The sequence below is a fragment of the Musa acuminata genome, chromosome BXJ3-4 (assembly GCF_036884655.1).
Source record: "Musa acuminata AAA Group cultivar baxijiao chromosome BXJ3-4, Cavendish_Baxijiao_AAA, whole genome shotgun sequence".
NCBI lineage: Eukaryota > Viridiplantae > Streptophyta > Magnoliopsida > Zingiberales > Musaceae > Musa > Musa acuminata.
The window spans coordinates 1,241,693-1,260,773 of record NC_088352.1 but is presented as its reverse complement, the minus strand read 5'-3'; the positions used below and the strand labels follow the sequence as shown (position 1 = coordinate 1,260,773).

General features: G+C 37.1%; 3 protein-coding genes across 5 annotated transcripts in view; 1 reads left to right on the top strand and 2 right to left on the bottom strand.

The window, feature by feature from the left end:
• The first annotated feature begins 597 nt into the window (after window positions 1-597).
• LOC103980357 (plant-specific TFIIB-related protein PTF2) lies at window positions 598-5,709 on the top strand. Of its 3 annotated transcripts, none has more exons than XR_001977610.2 (2): window positions 598-2,294; window positions 4,869-5,709. XR_001977610.2 is itself a non-coding variant. In XM_009396740.3 (2 exons), the coding sequence occupies exons 1-2, from the start codon at window positions 683-685 to the stop codon at window positions 4,874-4,876; spliced, it is 1,506 nt and encodes a 501-aa protein (XP_009395015.2). In that variant the 5' UTR covers window positions 598-682; the 3' UTR covers window positions 4,877-4,972. The 3 variants fall into 3 exon arrangements, 1 of the variants encoding a protein (XP_009395015.2); XR_001977611.2 differs by having other exon boundaries at window positions 4,866-5,709; XM_009396740.3 differs by having other exon boundaries at window positions 598-2,180; window positions 4,869-4,972.
• On the bottom strand, window positions 3,920-9,690 carry LOC103980355 (malate dehydrogenase, glyoxysomal). The gene is made up of 9 exons (XM_009396736.3): window positions 9,483-9,690; window positions 8,610-8,825; window positions 7,695-8,009; window positions 7,450-7,539; window positions 7,279-7,362; window positions 4,918-4,953; window positions 4,730-4,819; window positions 4,549-4,643; window positions 3,920-4,134 (listed from the first exon to the last, which is right to left on the bottom strand). The coding sequence occupies exons 1-9, from the start codon at window positions 9,552-9,554 to the stop codon at window positions 4,062-4,064; spliced, it is 1,071 nt and encodes a 356-aa protein (XP_009395011.2). The 5' UTR covers window positions 9,555-9,690; the 3' UTR covers window positions 3,920-4,061.
• An 812-nt stretch (window positions 9,691-10,502) lies between these two features.
• LOC135635107 (serine/threonine-protein kinase TOR-like) overlaps window positions 10,503-19,081 on the bottom strand; it is a 64,566-nt gene continuing 55,987 nt past the window's right edge. The window contains exons 48-57 of the mRNA XM_065145972.1: window positions 16,810-16,970; window positions 14,332-14,505; window positions 14,134-14,262; window positions 13,888-13,971; window positions 13,729-13,790; window positions 13,566-13,638; window positions 13,295-13,429; window positions 11,167-11,331; window positions 10,796-11,073; window positions 10,503-10,692 (exon numbers count right to left, since the gene is read on the bottom strand). Of these exons, the coding sequence (XP_065002044.1) occupies window positions 10,674-10,692; window positions 10,796-11,073; window positions 11,167-11,331; window positions 13,295-13,429; window positions 13,566-13,638; window positions 13,729-13,790; window positions 13,888-13,971; window positions 14,134-14,262; window positions 14,332-14,505; window positions 16,810-16,970 (1,280 nt within the window). The 3' untranslated portion in view covers window positions 10,503-10,673. The remainder of the gene's footprint in view (window positions 10,693-10,795; window positions 11,074-11,166; window positions 11,332-13,294; window positions 13,430-13,565; window positions 13,639-13,728; window positions 13,791-13,887; window positions 13,972-14,133; window positions 14,263-14,331; window positions 14,506-16,809; window positions 16,971-19,081) is intronic.

Genomic DNA, 19,081 nt, shown 5'->3' with positions numbered 1-19,081 from the left:
AGACCTAAATTTTATGCTAACTAGAAAAAAAATTGCAATATTTTATTTTCAAATATGTCTTAATTTAGTAATAACAATTCTACAAGTCCATTAAAAAAACTTTGGAATGGATAGAACGCATCTTTTTTATTATCATTCTTTCGTGATAAATAAAAATAAAAATATAAGATTATACAAAAATATATAGGCCTAAGTGAAAAATATAAATTTATCAACTTTTATTTTGAAATATACCAAAGTAATCTTAATTTTCATCCAAAATTACATAAAATTTAAAATAAATCATTCTATAGAATTCCAAAATGATACTCAAGGTAGGTGAGAATTTGAACTTGTTAAAATAAGGCTATGGATTTTTTGAATATATTGTTTTTGGTTTAATAATAAAAAACACTGTGATCGGATTTAGTAATGAATTCAATTTGAATCCAAAAAGTATTAGTAAATATATTTTTATTATTTTTGAAACATTAAACTCTCTTTGGCTATTTTAAAAATGCAATCCGGTAAAAATCCAAAATTGAAGCTTTTCTTCGAAAATAGTTCGCGACAGCTCTTTTCGAATTCGGAACGAAGCCCTAAATAACCCTAATTTGATGGAGTAGAAGAACTGTGACGATTAATTGGCGAGGCAGCCCTTCTATATATTCTCTCTCTCTCTCTCTCGTCGGGCGTAGCGTCCATGGCGAACTGTTCGGGCTGCGGAGGCAGGAGGGTGATCGTGGACCCGGACTCGGGCGACCGCGTGTGCGGCTCCTGCGGCCGCGTCCTCTCCACCGAGCACTACCGCCATGAGGCCTTCACCTCGGAGGGTCAGCCCACCAGCTTCCTCCACTCCACCGGCGGCGACTTTGGCTACCGCGAGCGTAAGCTGCACCACGCCCGCGCCCTCATCGCCGATCTCACCGCACGCCTCGGCCTCTCGGCCGCCCGCGCCGCCGAGGCCGGGGCCCTGGCGTCCGATGTCACCGACGGCGCCCTCGGCGACGGTCAGTGGTTCCCCGTACTCGTCGCCGCCTGCTCGTACCTCGTTGCTCGCCGCCATCGCCTCCCCCTTTCCCTGTCGGAGGCCGCCGCCGCCGTAGGGCATGATGCCTGCGATCTCGGCCGCATGGCCGCCCGCGTCGCCCGCCACCTCGGCCTCCCGCCGCTCCCTGAGTTTGACGCCGCTGGCGTTCTCGATCGCGTGGTCCGCACCGGCCCTTGCTTCTCGGCGGTGGATCCCGAGAAGTCGAAGGAGTTGATTGGCCAGGGTCGGTTTCTCCTCCACTGCGCCACCAAATGGTTCCTCACCACCGGGCGCCAGCCGCTGCCGATGGTTGCCGCCGTCCTCGCCTTCGTTGCCGAAGTGAATGGGGTCGGAGTCTCGGTGGAGGAGATCGCGAAGGAGATCTACGCTGGGGTAACTACGAGCAAGCTCCGGCTCAAGGAGCTCATGGAGACGCTCGTTAGGGTTGCAAGATCCTTGCTTCCCTGGGGTAAGGACGTCACAGTCAAGAACGTAGTGCAAAACGCCCCTTTGCTGATTCGCTTGATGGAAAGGAAGTCAAAATCCGGCCTTTCTGAGGGTCTAGGGTTCGGCTTTGGTGGTCTTACCGGACCTTATCAAGACGGCGAGGCGGAAGATTCCAAGTATTTCGAGATCGATGGTGAAGAAGATGGCAACGCCAACTGCAACATTCTGGAGGACGTCAATCTCTCAGGGGAGTGCATTTCAAGTGCTTACAAGAATGTCTTGCAAAGAATCTCCCATCTAAAGGAAATTGGAGAGTTTGATAAGGTCCAAGTGAAGAAGGCAAGGAAAGACCAGTTGGATTTTGTTGCATTGCAGGATTCATGGGAAGGAAGATGGGATTCAGAAAAAAAATTAACACTCGAGCAAATGTTGGAGCGAGATGTAGGTTATGATGCTCTGCCACCATCTTTTGTTACTGGTGTGCAGGCCAGGAGATTCAGGAAAGCCAAGATCGAAGCAGCTAAGCGTCGGATTCATAAGATTATGAAGCCATCATCCTCTGTAGATGCAGTTGGCAAGGTGGAGGATTGTCTCCCGGGGGAGGAGGTGGTGGGTAGGAAAAGGAGGTCAAGGAAGAAGCTCCAAGTGGATAGTCTTGATTGGGAGGACTGCATAATTGAACTTTTGCTTCTTCATCAAGTGAATGAGGATGACATAGAGCAAGGTCAGTATAACAGATTGCTCGACCTGCATGTCTTCTGTTCATAGAGCACTGAAAGATGAGGACCAAATGGTTTTTGCCGGTAGGATTGAATATTGAGGTTCCCCTGCCAATTTAGTAAGTATTGGATGTTTTTGGTATGATTCTTTCTTCAAACGAAATTTAGATTTGAAAATTTTATTTTGATGATTCAGATTAAGTTTTTCTTTCCTCTAGAAGTTGTTGAGAGGTTGTACTGGGGAATTTTATTCTGATAGTGAATTTAAGAAGATACATTCAAAAGCAAATCTTTTGGATTTGCATTCATGAACTTAGACTTGCATCTCTAAATGACTTGTAAATTGACTTCTTAAGTACATAAGGTTTTGTTAATAGAAGAATAAAAAAAAAAGAGTTGCACATCTTGACTTCATTATTTGTGGAAATTTAGATGGAACTCTGTTGCTTTTTATTCTTATCTCCAAACTCGAATTAAGCAAAACACATGAATAATCATTTCACAAGACTGAACTAAAATTTAAAGTTTATATACAAAGATGAAGTTGAGAGAGTTGGAATTGTATTTTCGAGATGTTTTGTCGTTAAAACTCTATATAATTTAAATGGAGAAATCAGGAAAAATATACAAGTTGAAGAGTCACTTCACAGACAGTAAAAAGATAAAGACAAATCTAATTTTGTCTCTGGCATAGATGCTAGCATTTGAGCAGATAATTTATGGAGGTTGCATTGGGGCACATCTCAAATTTTATAACTAGAATCTGGTGCAAACTTCTCTGGTTTTTTTTCTTTTTTTTTTTAATTCCTTTCTTCCTGCTAGATGTATTCTTCATGTGGTTAATGGAAAGTTTAAGATGGTATGGCCTATGTATTATTATGGGAAAAAGAAGGGAGACCAAACTAATAAGCCAAAGGCTCAAGCTGTTTGGCTGTCTATTCTATTTGACTATTTCCAGTTTCCTTAATATGGGCTAAAGTTGTGGACTTGTGACCACATTATATGCAGATCATTCATAATTTACTCTTAGTTGTGAGCCCTTTGGTGGTTTCTATAGCTCATTTCGTATTGCCTGGAATTTTAAGTGCATAAACTTTCTACCAAGAGTGTAGATTTTAAAGATTACTAGTAATCTTTTTGCTTTAAGGTATTGATACCTTACCAAGTACAAAATGATCAAATCCACTCTTTATCAGTTTCATGTGTTGATCAGATAAGGCTGATGTAGATCTTTGCTGTAGAACGAAAAAATTGTTCAATTCTGGTGCTTTCTATCAGTTACATGTGTTGATCAGATAAGGCTGATGTAGATCTTTGCCGTAGAACGATAAAATTGTTCAATTCTGGTTTGCAATTCAACCTGTTAATTGTCACAAGTGTTTGCCTCGATTCAATTCGATAGACTAAATAATACATTATTCTGTGAAGCCTAAATTACTGGTTCAAAATGATTAAAACTCTTGATTATTTTGAGTATCACATGTATTGATTATTTGATTATCACCGTTCTTGTTTTGATTTGATTTGATCAAATAAATGTTATAATCACTTTGGTGAGTCTTATTGGCTCAAAGTATTCAAGCTCAGGTTAATAATAAAATAATAAAAAATCTATGTAGCTTGTATAAATTTTTTGGTATCTTTTACTGGGACTAAAAAGGGATTTAGCTGGGACAAAACTAAGAATTTGGAAATCATATCTCAAGAACCTGTCAAAATTTAAATCTTCTTTTGATCAAGCATGGATCATAAAGAAAATAATATTACCAGTCTGAGATAGAAAATTTTTGTTGCATATACAAGTATATAACTTATATACATGTAGCAGCATGAGTGCAGTCACCCAACAATGGTGCATGAGCGGCTACACTGTCACTGTACATCTATCACTTCCTAATGAAAGAAACTCCCTTCTCAATGCTCCCTGCCAACTCCTCCTTTGCCTTGTCCAAGCCAGCCCTACATGCATTGCAGATGAACACATCAAAATAATTCTTCTTTACAGTGGTGTTTTATTTTGATTCATCCACAATAAATACAGATGCAAAACAATAATAATAATAATCATCTGTAAGATAAATTTAAATTCTAGAAAATGAATGTAGATCTGAACCAAATTGCACCAATTGGTAGGCTTGGTGATTTTGGTATTCTTATCACTCTATGGGTTTCATGTATCACCAAATAATAACCAGAAGAGCCATCATAATCTATACATTTGTTCTGTCAATCCCCAAAGATCTGTACTCCATTTAGTCTCTCCTATTTTTGACATCACTTATATTTACTAGGTGTGGATTCTTTAAAAAAAGATACTTTTGATGCAAAAGTATCATCATAACAAGTAATTACCATCACAACAAGACCACAAACCTTTCGTATTCACTCAGTGGCCCTAAAGGGAAGATTTCTTCAGCTCCACCTCGACCTAATCGCACTTTTGATGCAAAAAAAGGGAGTTCTGTCACCTGCAACAAATTTTTTTTTTTTTCACTTATCAAGAAAATGCTTGGAACAATACAAATGAAAAGTAGATATTAGATGATTGTAGTACCTGTGATGCCACAAATGCACATTCCACAATGCCAGCATCACCTCTCAGTCCCCTCAGACATGCATCTGCAAATTTAGCTGCGGCAAATGCCTGCAAAATTTTTTTTTTATTGATGTTACTGTGTTGTTATGCCCAGCAGCAAGTTGAACATGCAAGGCGAATGGAACATGCAAACCAAGAAAACGGACCATGGAGAGTGTTGCAGAGCCAGCTCCAGCTTTGGCCTGCGACAGAGGATTAAGCAATAATCATTCAGGTTACACCATTCTGATAATGCAAAGGTACATTCTTGGCTTGAACATCAAATAATATCTCATTCAAAGTATAGAATTTGTAGATTCTTTCAAAATACAAAGATATAACATCATCTACAATTAGGGGTGTTCAAATTGAAATAGAAAATCAAACCAATTTTAGTTTAAAAAATATCAATCCAATTGTCCTTAACCAATTCAAATCGATCAATCAAATCAGTTCAAATGCTTAATTTTATAAATTACATAGGTTTAATTTTACAAATGTTATCTGTTGTCAAATTGAACCAAGTTTCTAGTTTTATACATATTTAAATTATTTAAAATTATATATTCATTAACTGAATCAGATTAATCTGTTTTGAATTAGTTTGGTTCGGTAGATCTGAATTGATTTTAGTTCAAATTATCTTATTTTAACTGAATCAAGCAAAAAAAAAAAAAGAATAGGATAAGTACAGACCTTGCAGTATATTGGAATAATAATTTGCCTCTACCCATAAAACACATAACCAAGCAATTTAATGGTACTTATTCGATGCATATAAGAGAATAAGATATTTTAAACCACATAACCCATTGAGAACTGGAATTCATGACAGACTGCATCTGAACAAAGCAGCTTTAAATTTTTATGTCAAACAAATATTTGCTGATCTGCTACATAAGAATGCCCCACCTTTGTCTTTACTGCCTACTTCATAAAATAACTTAGAAATTTAATTACACAGGTTCTTTTACAGCTTTTTCTATTGCATTTTATCAGAAAAATAATATTCTTCATTTGGTTGCTTTGTCATATATGCCAATCTCCAACGAGCAAATAACATTAAAGGATTTGTGCCAAAACTAAATTAAACAAAACATTAGCTGCTGCTACTTTGCTTGCTCTTGAGCAAGATCATATAAGCATGTAACTAATAATGAATAACATGGAAAGAATAAAGAGGAAAAAAACAAAAAAGTTAGTGTGATTGTTAGGATTTTTTTTTTTTTTTTTGGATTTTTCTCGGATGGTAGCCTCCTTTTCATAATTCTCAAACAACCACCTCCTATTTTCAAAATCTCAAAAATACTCCCCAAAAGCTGTCATGTATTTTTTCGTCTAAATCTAAAAAGTTTTTCCGTTAACTGTTCACAGTGTTTTTGTTTTAAAAACACTATATAGTGCTTTTGTTTCAAAAATACTGTGACATTAATACTTAGTTGAAAAATACTATACAGTGTTTTTGAACTAATCTTACAGTGTTTTTGTAAATAAAAACACTATAAGGCTTGTTCAAAAACACTACACAATGCTTTTAAATATACAGTGTTTTTAAAATACTGTTTTATGGATTAAAAACTAATCCACAAAACACTATAAACAGTTACTTATGAACGGGCATCGATTTACTATCAAGATGTAGAGTAAATTAGAAAAATGTAATATGGAGAACTGGGTCACAATTTATCTGTCCATGATAGAACTCTTGAAAAGTGGAGTTTGCCGTAGGATGAATTTTCTAAATGGATATGTTAGAATTATCAATGAAGAAAGATGCAACTTAACAAACACTATTTCTTTAGGAGACTTCATAGGCAAGTCTTACAGACATTACATTTGCAGAACCTACGAACAAAAAGAACCCAAATCTTAATGGAAGCAATTGCACAAAGAATAGGGAAAAAGCATCCCAAATGCATGACACTAGTAACAGATGTCATTGCTTCAAATACATCAGCAAGAGATAAGAAAAGAAAAAGGAGCAAACATGCATGATCTTAGAGAGATTAATGGCCAGATGATGATGAGAGGCTGAGAAATATTGCTTATATTGTTCAAAGAATGGAGAGATGGATGTGAGTCCATATCATATTGCTGGGTTAAGAGCCAAAACAGAGGAAGAAGAAGAAAATTATCAAGTAAAAATTACAATGGAAGCAGAAAGTGTCCCAAGAGAGATGAGATTAGCAGCCATTGCAAACTAATCATCAAACTACAAACCTATGAGACAAGGAAAAAATTAACACTCCTGATTAGTCCCACATCGAAAGTGGACAAGATTAAGATTGACTTATAAGGACCTGATGATGAGTGTACTATTATAAACTTCAGTTTAAATATTTTGATCAGTGATTTAGACTAGTTAGTCCATCAGACTCGGATCATGACATTTGATATCAGAACCGACTTAGTATTTGGGCATGGTAAGGGGGCTCACTAGTGAAGAGATAATAAGTTCCGAAAACCCATCTAAAAGAATACTCTTTTAGTGGAGTAAATTACTCTTTCAGTGGAGTAAATTTTTTTACCTCAACAACTTCAGTTCCACCATTTTGAATGCGGTTAGTAAGGTGATAGATTTCTTCCGAGGTGAAGGAGCATGGAGGTTTAACCTACATAACATCAAATTTTGAGTACAATGTGTTTGAAAAGATCAAATGCAACAAAAGAAATAAGATTTAACTGAGAGGATTCCTGACCTGTGACAAGAGAGGTAATATGGTAACCCCTGAGTGACCACCAACCACAGGTACATTAACCTCCCTTGGATCAATGCCCAGTACTTCAGCCTGTAAATGCATCATAGAAGAAGAATAAAAGCTCTATAATTTATCCAACTTACAAGATAAGGATAAGAACCAAGAACTTGCAGGATTATATAGGCATTTATTGTTGATGACCGACATGTAATCAAGGGAGAAGAACAAATTACACAGGGTCATACCACAAATGTATTAGCTCTCACGACATCAAGAGTTGTCACTCCCAAAAGGCGCTTGGGATCATAGATCCCAGCTTTCTTGAAAACCTCTGCTGCAATAGGAACGGTGGAGTTCACTGGGTTGCTGATCAAGTTCACAATTGCATGAGGACAGCATTTAGCAACCCCTTCACATAGGGTCCGAACTATTCCAGCGTTGATTTTGAATAGATCATCCCTTGTCATTCCTGGCTTTCTTGGCACACCAGCTGGAATTATGACAAGATCCATTCCAACAAGTGCATTTTCCAATTGAGGTGCACCCAAAAAGCCACGAACCTGCATAAGCACACTCGGGGCTCAAGAATTATAACTGCTCTTACGAGGATATCAATCTGTCCAAGTGAGATATTAAGCCGCAAAATTTTGGAATATTTCATTTTCCAGTAAATAGAGCAATCATAAAATATAGAAATTATTTGCTTCCTTTGGCATTAAAATCGTTAACCATAATTCTCCTAGAAACAGAGTTTCTGTAAGAGATCAGGCAAAAAGATTAATGTAGTCGAACATTAACTAGAAATAAATTGAGATAGTTTTCCGGAGGGAAGGGAATTCGGCTCGATAAACAAAAATCTCCAGGACCTTCTCATGCTATCATGTAAGGTAAAAAGATTAATGTAGTTGAACATTAACTAGAAATTGAGATTGTTTTCCAGTGAGAATTCGGCTCGATAAACAAAAATCTCCAAGGCCTTCTCGTGCTATCATGCGAGCCTAAAACGATTAATGTAGTTGAACATTAACTAGAAATCGAGATAGTTATTATAGTCTTCCAATGAGAATCCTATCTCAATAAAAAAAGGAAATCCAAGACCTTCTCATGCTATCATCATGTACCGAGAGATAAATGCAAAGGAAGAGGAGGAGAAAGTTTACCACAGCACCAGTATCCATGTGACTAACATCAGCTGTAACACCAGGTGAATTGACAACATCATAGAGGTGCAGAACAGACACCAGGGGATTCATCTTCATCAGCAATGCCAGGGGCTGTCCTATTCCTCCGGCAGCACCCAGTATTGCTACTTTGAATCCGGGTGCTCCTCCTTTCGCTCGGCAATCCGCCCGTCTAAGTGACGTACTTCCCTGCATCTTTTAGCATGGAAAACAAACAACATTAAGGTAAAGTTTATATCACCTTCAATTAAACTCCAACTTCACATATACATTTTTCCCACCCCCCCCCCCCCCCCCCCAATATTTACTCTTTCCATTCAGGTATGGCATAGGATCCATAATCGAACGAGTACACTGTGCCTCGACTGCTAAAATGTCTCCTCGGTGACACTTTTACCTATGCAAATTGCTACTGTGTTCTCTCACTAAGTTGTAGACAGAAGCAATCAAGAGATCAAAACCCTTCGCTATTAGAAAAAGAACAAGAGAAGAAGTAAGGGAAGATACACTATTGAATCACCAAATCAACAAATCGTAGAACTCGCAATCCAACATCCATATGAAATAGTAGAAGAAATTGAGGAGAATCAAAATTCAATTTTTACGACAATTAAGCAGGCACTGCTTGCTATTTCCACCAAGACGCCGACTTTTTATCGTATTCGAACATCAAGATAGGAAGATATAACCTATAAACCCAAACAAAGACGAAAGGGAATAGAAAAGACAAATCTTTCGGACAATTCCGCCGACAAGCGCATGATAATACCATCAAGATCTCATATTTTCAGCACAAATCCGCAGGAAGGTGAAAAACCAAGAGTAACAACACTGGAGAAAGGAGGGAAGAACCGGAGGGCTGGGCGGATGGAGGTGGGCAGAGATCGATGCGATGCGTCGAGTGGCCTCGCCGTTCCGCTGCATCCTTTTTCCTACTGTGGGATCACCAAAGAGAGGAGGCCGTGCGCGGGGCCGCAGGTGGTGAGAGGGCTTCGAGTTTTATCCCTCGAGCGAGTTGGATAAGGACGGAAGGGTGCGTTTGTGGAGTCCAAGCGACATAAATCCTCATCCTGACGCTGTGGATGATGTCGTCGTGCGCACATCCGAACAGCTTTCCACTGTTCCTCCTTTTATTATTTATCCCTCGTTGCATGCAGATCAGGTGTTCGATCGAAGTTGCACCAAGAAATGGACGTTTGAGGCTCAAAAAGACTCGATCTCACGTCGAGGGAGATAGAAAGATCCTCTCCGAGTTGTCGGGATGTCATTCCAGCCCAATTCCTCATCGCAGCCATCGATCCATAGATTCTGCACATCCCAGCCATCCACGTTGAAGATCCGGAGGAAGAATTTACTAGATCTCTAAATCGAGATTCCAAAGCTTTTATATTTAAAATTATCCCAAAGAGTTTAAGATCTTTAATTCATATAAAAAAAAATAGATTCAAAGATTATTTTTTAATATTTTATTATTTATTTAAAAAAATATAAATTTTATTAACCTAATCTGATGACAATGTAAGATTCTTAAAAAATAACACATCATGAAAAGTAAAAAATCTCAAAATTTAATTCAATAAATAATTTAATAAAAACAAATAATAAAATAATATTAATGAAGCCCATCATAATACAGATATCGGTACTGATAAACTTATAGAATAATCGCAATCAATATTTAGAGCAAATTCTTATTCCCTCATGCCGTTTTATTTTCTACATATCTTTTAATATTTATCAGGTAGTTGAAATCTTATTTTCAGAAATATTGTACGGAGAAAACCAGAGCTATAAATTTCGAACTTTGCCAAGCAAGAGAGACAAAAAGTAGAACATACGTCATCATCTTTGCTCAAGCAATAAGAGGTTCGATGCTGATAACCCTATTCTTCATTGATAATAAATAAAAATACTGGAACTATGTTATTATTCTCCTTTATGCACAAATATCAAAGGATAAGACAATAATACCCCAGAAGGGCAAACAAAGGAGCCAGATATGTACAAGCTATGTGCAATATCTACATATCTCGGGAAACAGCTTCACCAAAATGGACACCACCTACAAGAAACAAATAATCAGAATGAGAAACGATTGGTTAAACTAATTCTTAAATGAAAATTCAGTAGAATTATGTGGTCAGTTCTAAAAAAGAAATCCATACCCCACATAGTTCTGACACAGATTCTCATGCGATGTTGCTTGTTTAATAAGCTTGTCGACCTGATACTTCACAGACAGCCCGTGGTCGACTTCACGGGCATCTCCAGAGATCAAGTTACTAGTTTCTGGTGCATGTTGAATGGAGCTGCCAGCCCCAGAAACTGATGACCCAGAAGAGAAGTCCCGACCGGTGAGCTTATTGCTCATTCGAGCCATTACAACCACCGCACGCTCGTTTAGGACCTCATTAGCATCACCAAGTTGATTGACAGCCTGCAGGTAATATTATAAATAGGACATGGTGAGTACTCAACCTAAAGAAAAGCAAGGCATTCCAGATCATCATTTTGGGACCCTATAAACAACCTGCAGCAGTTCCCTCTCACGAGCACCGCGAGGTTGAGGAAGCTCTTTGTTAGGTGCAGATTCTTCACTATTCACAACTGGATGGACGTAGGTTGTCGCATAATTTGACATTTGAGGAACTTCATTAAAGTTGAACAGCCTCCAGTTTATTAGAGGGTCATGGACAAAAGCCTGAACCAAGCAAAGATCCACTATTGAAAAAGAGAAAAAAAAACAACTCCAGTACTCAATGCCCTTTTAAATCATAAAGTAAAATTAGCACTAAACCTTCAACATGATCCGAAGAACAGGATACTTATATTCGTTCTGTGAGTTCTACAGGGAAGAGCTTACATAAAAACAAGCACATAGTATAAGACTTAGTTGAAACTTAGTTCACATAGTAGGGTTATTCTGAAGATCTGAAATATACTTCATGCAGACTTCAAACACTATGCATATGTATAAGACTGAGCCTATTCAATAGATCTATATTTGCTTTCTTGCCACAAAACACATCAGAATAAACCCGAGATACAAACAATTCAAGGCACAAATGGAAGTGCAACAGGCCATGGCAAGCCGAGATTTTAGGATGAGATGGTCATAGTCCTATCATACTCTGAATCAACTCTAGAAATAAATCTTGCTAAGCATAAGCATTCAAGAAAATTGCAGCTAAAATTAAAAAGGAACAATGATCTTGCTCGATGATGCTTCAGAAACATTATGCTAGATCCATGTACTAGTTTCAAGAGGGTTTTTATTTGCAGCCTGAGAAAAAGGAACCACAAAGCAACTGCTGAGCAGATTAAACTCTACAAAAAGTTAAACTTGCATATCTAAACTTGAAAAACACATGACATCAACCAAAGTAAACAATCTAAATATAGTCTACTCAATTGACTATGTAAATTGTAGGCAAAAGACATTACAAAGTTTTTTACACAAAAGACAATGAACCATCCATGTCTCCAATTTAAATCCAGTAATATCAATAAATGTTGATAAGTGCATCATTAACATGATACGGCCGTGTGACACTAATTCCATATACATTATTAATTGGCTTGCGCCAGAAGTCTGGCAGCAAAGGGGAAAGCATATGACAAAAAGAGACCTCTATGTAGTGCCCCATCAATACTTTTCCAATCCAGATGATGCTAGTAGTGGATCCACAATATTAGAGATGGATTTATAAACATGAAGGTTACAAGTGCCTCTAATGATAGCAACAATTAGTTTGTCACCTATGGTGGCTTCCTTTAGTTCTTATATATAGGAGTAATCCGAAAAGGAATAAAAAGGAACCGCTTGTTTAAAGCTGCAAAACCTGAAAGCATCAGATAAATAAAGTCTATTACGTTAATCAAAATTCTACCATCTAATTTGCTATTATATTTACAAGCATCCCAAAGCAAAAGACTTGGCTAATTTGCATCAGAGCTTTGAATTATTTTCAGTGATAACAATGATTTCCACAACGAGTTCTTATATACGGGAGTAACCCAAAAAGGAATAAAAAGGAACCGCTTGTTCAAAGCTGCAAAACCTGAAAGCATCAGATTAATAAAGTCTATTACGTTAATCAAAAGTCTACATCTAATTTGCTATTATATTTACAAGCATCTCAAAGCAAAAGGCTTGGCTAATTTTCATCAGGGCTTTGAATTATTTTCAGTGATAACAACGATTTCCATGAAATCAGGATCCTCCAAAAAGCTTCAGTACTTCCTCTATTCAAAGTTCTTAAGTTTACACCACACCTTATAACTATGAGTGCTTTGCCTTGCAGATCACGATCCTACTTAACCCTCGTAATGAAATGAGAAAATATATTTATTGGCTTGGATAAAAGTACACAAACACATGGATTTGACACAATAGGACCTGCTGGTTCCAACATTCAAGAAAAAATTAACTAGAGGCTTTTGATTTGTTGTTTGCCAATACTGTTGACATACTCCTAATATACTATAGAAAAAGAAGACCATATCCTATATTGCCAACCAGTTTTAGTCCAGAGATGAATTTCTAGTGCTAGAACTGTGAAGAACAAAATCCAAATGAAGATTATCAAGATGATTTTACTACAAAATTCAAATAATTGTAAATTTCTACATTTTCAGAACAGCCTCTTAGGACTGGCTTTTACCTCCATCATGGCCATGACACTATCTTTATTTGTTCGAAGAACTTGCATCACATTTTCACAAGTCGATCTGAAGTTGCCTTCGATCCCACTAACTCCCATAGCCTTCACGAGCATCCGAGTCAAGCGAAATGGAACCTTTGTCATATGATTTTTATTTCATAAGTTACTAAAACATGAATCCATGAAGCAGCTTATGCATGAAAATGACAACCCATAATGTTAAAATGAAACAATAAAAAGCTATCTCTTTCGTGAAAAACAAGTTACTTACTTTCTCGGGAAACTTCTCACGATTCATTGAAGCCTCAAAGCAGTCGCCAAAATCAATATGTAATATTTTTCCACTGAAAAAATAAATCAACAATTTACACCTCAAAAGAAGGGGGCTGATGATTTTTTTTTTGTTTTAATAGTGGATTCCATATGCTATTTACCTGTAACGATGAAGCATAAGATTACTCGGATGGCGATCCCCTAACCCAAGAAGGTAGCCAACCTGGAAATTATTAGGTACCTCAAAAGAAATCCTGAATATAAATGACAAACTACAGTAACACACCTAGAAATTGTTAAGATCTAGCAAAAATGCATACCATACTCATCACAGCCAAACTTCTTGTATAGTTTGTTCTGCGATCTAACCAAACTTCAGACGTTCGGCTCTTCAGCCACAAAACCTACAAGAATATCACCAGTTCAGATATAAAATTTTCTTGCAAAACATAGTCAAATTGATACGTAGAAGCAGGGTTTTCAAGATTCTTTGGTATAGTTACAGAAATCATAAATCTGCATTGCAAAGGATATTGCTGTTACCACAACAAAAAGAAAAAGGGTACCTTTGCCAAGTCATTTCCCTCCGTGTTCTGCAAAGCATGCTCAAATACTTCCACCTTAGCAATAAGAGGCAAGTGGTCATAGTCTGGTGCAAAAGCCAGCATAAGTCTATGCTCTTGATTTAAAGGTATCTGAAACACACAAAAAGGATGAAGGTCAATGATCATACACGAAACTTACCAAGTATCTAATAAGTTTACCTTTCTTGCATCTCGGTATTCCCTAATCAGATGATGAAGGGTATCACAATTTGGAACCCATCCTATTAAGCCACTGTTGGGAGACAACGGTATAACTGCATATCGTTGAATGGAAAGATCTTTTTCTGCAGTTTTTCTTGAGTTCTCTAGAAGAGTATTCACCAAACCAAAAAGCTGGAAAGAACAAAGAGAACCTTATAAAACGCCAATGCAATGATGAGACATATATATCATATTGATAGTATAGCACTTGTAAGTATAAAAATAAGTCTGATAATTCAGGTTTGGTACCAGCATTATTTGTCAATATACTGCCAAAATCATAAAAGTATTGGACTGCAGATGGAAACGCAGATTTGAAGCAGAATAACATCCTTATTTGTTGACAATGAATATATGTTCATTTTTAAATGAACCTAAACCAGACTCATTTTCATAAACGGGACTTATGAATGCTTACTGTGTACGCCTTTCCATGTCACCATTGCAGTTACAATAGACATATGAGGCAACAGTCAAGCTAAAACTTCACACAAGCAATTGCAAAATGTGAGAACTCATAGAGCTGAAAAGTATAACTGAGATTCATTTATGCATTGAAATAATGTAGCTTAAGAACTACTGATTGTTCATGAAATATAAATTTTATAAAAGAGGCTCTATATGGAGAATTAATTAAACCATACTATATAGGAAATGAGAAAACATTTGGAAGGCTCAAACAGATACTGTAAAACTCGAAATAAGGGATAAACTAGGTCCAGTGATGTCCATTTAATTGTTTGTATTTTTAATGAAGAGTATATATATTTTCAACCTACTTCACTTCTGAGTGTTAACATTGAAAACTTTTCGGATACAGATGCAGACATGGGTTGAGCTCTATCCTCAAAATGGTATATAAAACCATGGTTTGCAATTTCACCCATAGTAGAAAGTGCTGGCCAGTATTCACTGGTACAGGCATGAACCAGGACATGGTCCACCCTTTCTTGGGCAGTTCAAGATTTTCTTAATTTTTTTTATTTAGGGTTAACCCTAACCACCACCACCACCCTGTAGTGCTTACTGGCTACTAGTATTCACTGGTACAGGCATGAACCAGGACATGTCCACCCTTTTTCAGGCAGTTCAAGATTGTTTTTATTTTTATTTAGGGTTAACCCTAACGACCACCACCACCACACCCTCCGTGCCTCAGCTGCTTCACCACTGCCGGCTCGTTGTTCCCACCTCCCACCAGCCTCTTGGTAATGCAGACCACCAGCCCACACCCAGTAATTCTCTCCCTTGACCCATATGGGTCTGGCCAGCAACCAACACCCAAAATTAAAAATCAGACCTAAAAACTTGCATCATCATACATAACTAGTGGCATGGGTGAGCATGCAAAGAAATTGACAAGCATAAATACTCTGTCAACCTAAAGCTGCTTTGGCACATCTCTATTCAGTCATGTCAGTGTGTGTGTGTGTGAGTCATCCTTGCTCCTTTCTCACTTCCCCATTCCTCATCTTTCTTCATCCCTATCCTCTCCAATCTTCTCAAGCCACATCTACTTTGTCTCCCTCACTTTAAGTAGTTGGGCTGATTAGGCTCGAGACAAGAGAATAGACGGCCATCCTTTTGGTGATGCCAGCACGATAAACTGGTTACAAATATAGAAGGTTCACTTGGTTTATTAAACTAACCAATTTCCAAGTAGGACAATGTCTCAAAGGGGATGATGGTGAAAGGGCACATATTCAGTGAACATTGAATTAGAAAAAAATGAACTGTTGCCGAAAGATCATAATTTGTCCTAACTAAAAAGAAATTTTACAATAAATATATTTAAAATGTTTTAAAGACCAATTGTACTTAACAAACAAAGATCAGGCAAGTATAAAAATGGACAAGTATACAAATATGAAGCCTGCTGAAGGCCCCCAAGAATTATCAAGGCTTTTCAAAAGAACAATTTCCCAAAGAAACGGAAAGAATATAAAGTCAAGTAGGTAGCTCAGTTTCACAAACACTGCACAGCGTTGTGGGCACGAGAGAATTTCAGAAGCTAAGATCTGAGGCTCTGGGTTCAGATAATATATAGATTTTAAAATTGATTTCTCAAATTCCCTAAATCCAACTGCATTTTCAACTTGTCATAAAGCCAGGGTATGAAACCTGGCAATTAATTTGACTTCAATTCTATTGCTCTAAAAAGATATAGCATGAAAAGACTGGTAACAAAACACTTGAATGTTTGCTTGAACTATGAGTCACTTGGGTCGTTAGACCACAGACCAGCATCCTTCTAGAGATCACTAGAAATAAATGGCTAATCTAACAAGTACTTTTACCAATGAAATGCCTCAGAGACCAACATGCAAAGAAGTGCCGGTAATGACAGGGATGCCTACCCATGTAAGCTCAGTGTACAATCACAATAAGCTCATTATCATGATAGACAGGAATTTTGTGAATTGCGATATGATTTACCTGCATCACCCGTTCATCCTGCCGCAAGTCCTCATGTCCTTTCAGCAGAAAGGCATAGTCCTCGCCGTCACTACCATGAATGGTCAACTTTCTTGGTCTTTGTTTTGATGTAATAACAATAAGTTGTGGTGCAAAAGTTGCAATTGTCACCAGTGGTGCATCTGAAACAATCGAAAGATAGGTTAATATCAGAGTTCAAATACAAGAAAAAGAAATTACAACAAAATGCAATGGATCCAACTGATACACATAATGATAATAATATTAGCCGAAATGACTGCAGCCTGTTACAATAGTGAATAACCAGAAGATGAAATGAATTAAGCTGGTGACAAGCATGAACATTGAACTATGCAAAGATACATGCACTTCTTAAAGAATAGCAAATACCATGATGGCATCTTCACCGTGGGTAGTATAAATATATGAGGTCCTAACATGATCCAAATGACTGGTTCCAGGATCTGATTTGGTCAATGCCAACAACAGAATTCCAAAGAATTGGTAGTCTTTGATCCTTAGCACCATATTGGCTGGAAAGCAGGTACAACCCACGTACACTGTCAACTCTTGGGTGGATCTGGATTAGAGATAGTACAAGGCCTAATCTAAATCAGTATGGATCAGCCGAGCGTACTAAATTCTAACAGAAAAAGTCTCTTATCTTTCATCTTTTTGCCATAAAATTTCCTTCATTTCCTGTTTTTTAATTATATTATTTTTCACAAGCATTAATAGATAATGTATTATTGAGATGAGAACGTTGAGATGGATATGAAAAATTACTAGGAAACATAGGAAAATAAATATTCTTATTCGTGAACAACTAGGTAAGGCTTCGATAGAGGATAAGATGAGATAAAATTGTTTAAGATAGCCTGGACATATGTTTAGGAGACCAATGGATGCGATCGTTAGAAGAGGTGAAGTGAAATGTTAATAGTAAAAACCTTAAAAGAAAGTATAAATAAATATTTAAATATATTTTAAACTTAACTAAACATATGATTTTTTACAGATCTCAATAGTTTTGCACCATGCAGTCGACCCTAAATAGTTGGGTTGTTGCTAACCATTAATAGACCAAACCAATTGAGCAATTTAAATCTGGTCCTCTCTCTCTCTCTCTCTCTCTCTCTCTCTCTCTCTCTCTAGACATAGTTATCCTCTTCCTCGGCCTTAAAGAATCATCCTATTCCTAAAGCTATTATTCCAATTAACAGTCTACTACCTCCTTCATCCTTTCAGGCTTCACTCCAATTCTCCTGTCATCATGCTCATGCATACATAAGTATGGTATCAAAGTCGAGCTCACATCAGTTTGCTACCAGAGAGCTTACATCGCCATGCCAAACAAGTTAACACCATTGGATTGGTGTTAACTTGTTTAGGCTGGAGAACAACAGCGATGGAAAATTCTAAAGATAATAACAATGATGATATGTAAGGTCAAGGTAAGAAAAAGGTGCACAAATGGGATGGATTGAAAATGCCCATAGAAAAACTAAATCTAGTTTGCATGCGTCATATACAACATAAGAAATCACAGCCACAATGTCTAATGCATCTTTGGCAGACTAGCTAAAGTATGATACCATGACCTAAAGTAGAAAGAACACTATATTATCACTGCTAAAAGGCAACAAATTGTCATCTCAATAAACAAAAATTCTCTTAAACAGCAGATAATATTACAATATTATCTGTTGACATAGATCAAGAAACAAGACTACAAAAGGTTATGATACTATTGGAGAAATATAAAAATCACAAATTGTTAATTCCTGCCACATTCAAGATTCTTAATTAATTTTAAAAACAGGTCCTGGAGGATGACAATGTTCCAAAAATTGGAAGTTAAACATGATCCCCAAACTGAATAAAATCCAAGCTGAAGCAAGTACTACATAACATAAACTGGCATCATGAAAAGGTTAATGCTATTAAATTAATTAACTGTAAATACACCAATCCAGTGCTTTTCTTTCACCATGGAAGAATGGGAACTAGTTAAATATTAAAGAATCTTCAAAAGGATACACATGTCAATAAAAAATATTTTCCATAAATACTAGAAATAGCAAATGCAGAAGGTGAAACCTTGTACACTAAATTAACATGGAAAAAGAAACCAAAAAAAAAAGAAAACTGTCATTGTTGTGCGGAAAAAACAGTTGCACAATAGGCATATTGGATAACAGCACTACATATTCAACAAAAAGACACCAAGGAGATTTCAGAAGCTAGTAATGCCCATTCAATGATGATCTAA